This window comes from Leptosomus discolor, chromosome 1, assembly GCF_034619465.1.
Source record: "Leptosomus discolor isolate bLepDis1 chromosome 1, bLepDis1.hap2, whole genome shotgun sequence".
In the NCBI taxonomy this organism is placed as follows: domain Eukaryota; kingdom Metazoa; phylum Chordata; class Aves; order Leptosomiformes; family Leptosomidae; genus Leptosomus; species Leptosomus discolor.
The window spans coordinates 131022110-131028720 of NC_141391.1; the positions used below are offsets into that span (position 1 = coordinate 131022110).

General features: G+C 48.4%; 1 protein-coding gene across 1 annotated transcript; it reads left to right on the forward strand.

The window, feature by feature from the left end:
• Nucleotides 1-1196: 1196 nt before the first annotated feature.
• TENT5C (terminal nucleotidyltransferase 5C) lies at nt 1197-4628 on the forward strand. Its single transcript, XM_009956437.2, has 2 exons — nt 1197-1206; nt 3430-4628. The coding sequence occupies exon 2, from the start codon at nt 3456-3458 to the stop codon at nt 4626-4628; it is 1173 nt and encodes a 390-aa protein (XP_009954739.1). The 5' UTR covers nt 1197-1206; nt 3430-3455.
• The last annotated feature ends 1983 nt before the right edge of the window (nt 4629-6611 follow it).

The window sequence follows — 6611 nt, forward strand, 5'->3', positions numbered from 1 at the left end:
CCATCAGCTGTGGTTTTCGGTAGCACCGTGTTTCATTCAACACGTTGACCCTGCCCTTGCGAGCACATCCTTGCCGGTTTCTCTGTTAACTCCCGGCTTGGCTTGCTGCCGCCGTAGCAAACTCTTTAGGGGAAGCCTGGAAGTGCTGGATCTGTGCTGACAGTTTTTCTGCTCGAGGCGAGGTACCTTTGGGAAAGCCACGTTGAAAATACCCCGTTTAGCCCGCTTTGCCTTGTAGCCCCCCCGCCCCCCCCCCGCCTTCCGTCGGTCCCTTGAAACGCGCAGGTCGTCGCTTTCCCCCCCGCGCGCGGCCGTAGGTATACGGGGGGAGGCGGAAAGCCACCGTCCCGCACCCCTCACCGCCACCTATGGCGGAGGGGGGAGGGAGCGGCGGGGCGAACCCCTGGAGGCGGGGGGTGAGGGCTCCATGGCGCGGACGGCCCCCCGCCCGCTCCCCGTCTCTTTCCCCACCCCGATCCCCGCCGGGCTCCCGGCCGGGCGCCCGTCGGCCTGAACGGCCGCCAAACTCGCCTCCACTCCTCCGCGGCGGGAGGGCTGGGCTGGGCTGGGCTGGGCCGGGGCCGGGGTCGGGGCCGGGGCCGGGGCGGGAAGCCCTGCCACAGCGGCCGTTACTGGGGCGGCCGTTACTGGGGCGGCCGTTAGCGGTGCCGCCGCCTCGCGCCCCGCCCGCCGGTTACCTCACGGCGGACGGGGGGACGGGGCGGGGCGGGGCGGCAGCGCGGCGATAAAGGGCGGGCGCGGGGGCGGGAGGGGGCGCGCGCGTGAGGCTGGCGCGGTCGCTCGGGGTGCGCGGCGCGGCTGAGCGGAGCGGTGAGCGGCGGCGGGGGGGAAGGCGGGCTCGGGCCTCCGCTCCGGGGCGGCAGGCAGGCAGGGTCACGGTCACTTACGTGAAGGCACGTCCTGGAGGCAAGCGGTCGGTAACGCTTCTTTAGTTCACCGGCTTCACGGCGGGTTGCTCTCGGCGCTCCTCTCGAGAGCGAACGCCTTGCGGGGGCAGCCGAGCCCCCCGCCGGCGGTGCCGCGGGCGTTTGGGGGGGCGTGCGGCGCTGCGGCTCCGCAGGGGTACGGCCTGCTGCAGGTACGGCTGGGGGGGGTTGTGGGTTTTTTAGGTGTTGTGTGGAATTGTATGTCTTACAGGAGAGACACTGCTGCGGAGTAACGTGCTTCATCGTGACAGGGGTGAAGGCGCGAGGTCCTTGCTCCTCCTGCCTCTGGTTTGAGGCTTGCAATGGAGTGAAGCTATAGCACTCGTTACGCTGGGCATTAAAAATAGATAGTGCCTGCCTCGGCTTCAGGGTTGTTTTCCTTCTAGCGAAGGAGCATCTCCAGGTATCAGATCATCTTGTGATGGAGTATGTTGGTGGTGAAAGGAGGCATGTGAACTGCTAGCATCCCAACTGTGTTAAAGTCGCCAAGTTCCGGTTGTCACTAACAAATCTTGAGGAGTAGGGTAACACACGAGTGATTTGGGGGTGGGAGGCTTCATAGGTTGGCAGCCTGAGAATTAAATTCTCCACTGAACTGGAAATTAAATTCTTCATCTGCTTGCCTCCCCCCCCCCCCCCCCCTCCCCCCCAGTCCTTTCTGGTTGCTGGGTGGGCTGTCCGTGTTGTCTTGGCTGCTGAGACAGCTACAGATGGGAAGGAGGAGAAGGAATGCTCTTGGAGGTAGTAGCTGAAAGCACTTGCAGCTTCAGCTAGGAGTCATGGAAGACCCTTGTGTACTCTAGCGATCTGAAGTATTTAAGGAACACGTAGTGGGTTTGAGATGAAAATGTACTTGAACGTATTTGAAGTGCCTGAGGGCAACTGCTGGCAGGCTTGATGCCGTTTGTGCTTCGTTGCAGCCTTAAGGATTGAGTTTGAAGAACCCCTTGATTTGTCCTGGACTAATTCTCTTGTGAACCACAGGTTTGTTTTGTGCCTGCTGCAGCTGATGTGACCTGCAGCAGCAAAACCTGTAATGCAGCAGCTCATGCACAAGGGCAGAAATTGCTTCACCAGAAGCACTTTTACCTTGCTGTGTGTTTTATCTAGGATTTGACTGTCTTCTGTGGAGGAAATGACAGGTCAAAGGAGCTGTTCAAAAATTAAAAGCTGGAAGGGGACAGGCATGAAATGACAATAGCTGCTCTTTAAATATTGCTTTAAAAGTGTCCCATGCGTTATGTTGATGCATGTGAGGAAACTGTATGGCTGGTTGCTAAACAGTTCCTGGTAGGCAAGAGTTAACTACCTTAAGTCTGACTAGCCTGACCTTGGCAGCTGCAGACTTCACAAGTACTTGGGGCAGAAGAAGGTGAGGCCTCAATTAGTCTGTAGCTGTCAGGAAGCACCTGGCCACAATAGAAACCTGGAACACTTAAAAAGAAGAAAGCATATTAATACCAGTTGGAGTTGTGTGACTGTAGAATATATGTAAGTATCTGCATACTTGAAAACACAAGCCGCCTATGCACAAGACAACGATCTGGTCAACTGTGACAAGATTCCTTGAAAAGTGCAAAAGCTCGGATGAGACTGCAACCAAGTCTGGTCAGTGAGGTTCTCAAGTCCTTAGTGTTGAAGTGCAACGCTAACACGATGTGTGCCTTAACCTCATCTGAGTGTGTGCCAGCTCTTCAAAGCTTGTTTGCCCTCCCCAGATGAGCGTCAGGTTGGGGCAAGCATGAATATTTCCAGAAAAGTAGTTTGATTATGCAGTGTGTCTGAAGAAGAGTAAAGAGTTGCTTATGAAGACTGGAGTGCAAATTGAATAGTTGTGTTATCTGGCTGTGTAGCTGAAACTCTGTCCAGGATGTTGAAGTGCTGTAGCTTTTTGCAGGAGCAAGGAGTACTTGGCCCTTATCCCATGAGAGGTAGATGATGGATGGTTAAGAAAGGAAAAACTTCTATGGAAATGAAGAAATCTTGTATCTGTGATGTAATTAAAGTGCTTTTGGTGGATTGGATCTCTAAGCCCTAAAGCTAACACCTGTCTTCTGCTGTTGTGTTAGTTGGAGAGAGCAGTTTGAGCTTTATGTATAGTGAAACAAGTTCAAAGCTTAACTTCCAGAAGTGCTTTGCACTTTTGGCTCCTCTGGCAGCAGCTGGTGCTGCAGATAATATTAAATATAGGTAAAGCTTATGTGTCAGCTTTGATAATCTCCCTTTGACATGAACTGCTTTGTTGAAGTACTTACTTCTACCTCGCCAAATAAAAGGACAATGACAACTGAAATTTTGTGCCTGCACCAATAGAGAAGCTGAGTATCATTTCAGGTGAAAGACTTCATAATAATTTTTATGTAGAATTGTTTCTTTCTAGTTTGCGTCTGTGTGTGTGTAGACAGAAAAGTAGAGTGTAAGATATATCTAGGAAGCGTAAACAAAGTCTGATTTGTCTTTTTTTTATTCCACTTCCCTACAGTTTCTTTGGAGAAGGAAAACCTTGAGATGGCAGGCAAAGGAAGTAGCACAGACTGTATGTCATGCAGTGTACTGAACTGGGAGCAGGTCAGCCGCCTGCATGAGGTTCTTACAGAGGTGGTTCCAATCCATGGACGAGGTAACTTCCCAACGCTGAAGATAACTCTGAAGGACATTGTTCAGACTGTTCGGAGTAGGCTGAGTGAAGCAGGCATTGTGGTACATGATGTCCGTCTGAATGGCTCTGCAGCTGGTCATGTCCTGGTCAAGGATAATGGGCTGGGATGCAAAGACCTGGATCTCATTTTTCAAGTTTCTCTGCCAAGTGAGGCAGAGTTTCAGTTAGTTCGAGATGTGGTGTTGCGATCCCTCTTGAATTTCTTGCCAGAAGGAGTAAGCAAGATAAAAATCAGTCCAGTAACACTGAAGGAAGCCTACATCCAGAAGCTAGTCAAAGTGTGCACAGAGTCTGACCGCTGGAGCCTGATATCGCTTTCCAACAAACACGGCAGGAATGTGGAGCTAAAGTTTGTAGACTGTATACGGCGACAGTTTGAGTTCAGTGTGGACTCCTTCCAAATCATACTGGACTCCCTGCTCTTTTACTATGACTACTCAGAAACCCCCATGTCTGAGCACTTCCATCCAACTGTGATTGGGGAGAGCATGTATGGAGACTTTGAAGCAGCTTTTGATCACCTCCAGAACAAGCTGATAGCTACCAAAAATCCTGAAGAGATCCGAGGTGGTGGGCTTCTGAAGTATAGTAACCTCTTAGTACGAGACTTCAGGCCCATGGATAAGAATGAGATCAAAACATTAGAGCGCTACATGTGCTCTCGATTCTTCATAGACTTCCCAGACATCCTGGAGCAGCAGCGCAAACTAGAGACCTACCTCCAGAACCACTTCTCCAAAGAAGAGAGGAGCAAGTATGACTACCTCATGATTCTGCGCAGGGTGGTGAATGAGAGCACGGTCTGTCTTATGGGACATGAGCGAAGGCAGACTCTCAACTTGATCTCTTTGCTAGCACTCAAAGTACTGGCAGAACAAAACATCATCCCTAATGCCACTAATGTTACCTGTTATTACCAGCCAGCACCTTATGTTAGTGATGTAAACTTCAGCAACTACTATCTTGCAAATGCTCCTGTGCCGAACAGTCAGTCCTACCCGACTTGGTTGCCTTGCAATTGATGGTTTCTCTTGAGTAGAGGATGCTGAAGGCCAAGATGCTGAGTGTATATACAGATGAGTAATAACTGTCAGTTGGAGGTTTTCTATTGGAAACATTACTGCGTCGGACTGTCCCTTTCCTGGTGTGCGGTAGGAACGTGCAACTAGGTGACCTGCTATGAACCTTTCAGTGTATCTCTACAAATGCCGAGAAGCCTTATTACCTCTTCATTAGGAGAAGAGAATCAGCAGCCAAACGTTAAGAGGAGTAGTTACAAAACTCTGTACTAGTTCTGGAAGTGGCTATTGACATATGGACTAAGTGGAGTATTCAGTAAACTGGGTTAGTTAATAGAAGAAAGACTGTAACATATCTTGAGCAGAAGCCACTCCTGGAATAGCAGCAAAATGCTACTTATTGCCTAACCTCATTACTCTGCACTTCCTCAGTTCAAGTTCTGGCCAGCTTTCTATTGAACTAATTGTGCAAGGGTGGGCTCGTGTCGCACTTGGGCTGCTTCTACTTTCTGGCGGTGTAGAACCAGTAACTGTATGGATACTCTCTGTCTTGTAGAAGGCCTAAATGTTTTTTCCTGTAGTAGCTGGGGATATGTGGTCCTGCCTCAAGTTCAAGATTAATTTCTTGGAAGTTGAAGATAGATTAGTAAGTCTAAAGCATAAGATGGATAAATTTTTCTTGAGTACAAAAATTTGGAAGGTAGCGTCTCTAAACATGCACCAAAACAACGATCTAAAACTTGCTAATGCGAAAAGTCCTTAAAATGAGGAACTGAAGCTTTAAATAGTTGCAACCACAGTTTGAATAGTTAGGATGGAAAACCACTGTTAATTCCAAGCTCAATATAAAGCCTTTCTGACTGCATCTTTCAAAACAATTTTTGGCACAGCTGGAAAGTAGCACAGCTCTTATACTGAGGTTTGGCCCAACTTTCTTCCTCACAGGTCTAAAGCAAAAAAAAAAAAAACCCAACCAAACCCAAAACTAACAACCCCAAACCACTGTAAGCTGCAGGATGATGTGCACTCCTGCCACAGTATAAATTCTGAAAGTGCCTCTTGAAATGAATTTCTTGTACAACTTCAGGCATGTCCTGAAGGCTTGTCTTTCTGTCACCACTTAGGGGTTGAGTTTATAGTTTATCACTGTCACCTGGTCACTGTATGAGGTGGTATTTTGAGTAGTTAGAGTAAAATTCTTCCTCTTTAAGGGTCTTATCCCTGACTTGAAGAGGTATATAAACTGTAAGTAGAGCTCTCTACGGAGGTGGTGTTTCTGCTCCTGTTTTCAGAATAGTCTCTGGAAGAATATGTACTCCCTTGGAGGTGTAGGGGGCTGACCTTCCTGAAGGGTATGTGCTGAATTTGCTGCTTTGAAACTCCTGTGCTTTATAAGGAAGGTTAAAATTTCCCCAGTTATGTATATAGCAGTACTAGTATATTAACTGGATGATTTCCACTGAGTTGTAATAGTAAAATACATATAGCAAAAGATCTTGAGTTTCCTTTACTTAACCAGAGAAGTAGACTAGAAAGGCAAATCTTGGAGCTATTTAGTATGTACTGGTGCAATGTTTAAGAATATTTGTTTGATAAATCTTTTTTTATGACTTCTAGCTGTCTTTACAAGCTTGTGAGACCAAAGTGCCTGATCAAACAAATTACTTAAGCTTAGAAGGTAAAGCAGAAAGCAGGTAAAACACCAGTGTATGGTTGCTGTTCAAGGTGGAAAACAGTAGCAGTGCAGCACTTAAATGGCAGTAAAAAGCTGCCTATCCCTCACAGGACCATAAACCTTCTAGTTACATTGCAAGTTCTCTCACTTTTCATGACTACTTCATAAAGTCTGCCTCAGTCGACCAGCGAGGCTATGCTTTTGTTCAGACTTCTTCATTTAGCTTGGGAAGGCATAGAGGGATACGATCTGGAAAGCAGACTGTTGCCAAGCATGCTTTAGCTTAATTTTTTGAACAGTCTTGTAAGCAA

Coding starts and splice junctions, on each gene's coding strand:
- TENT5C (XM_009956437.2), top strand. CDS start 3,456: ATGGCAGGCAAAGGAAGTAGCACAGACTGTATGTCATGCAGTGTACTG.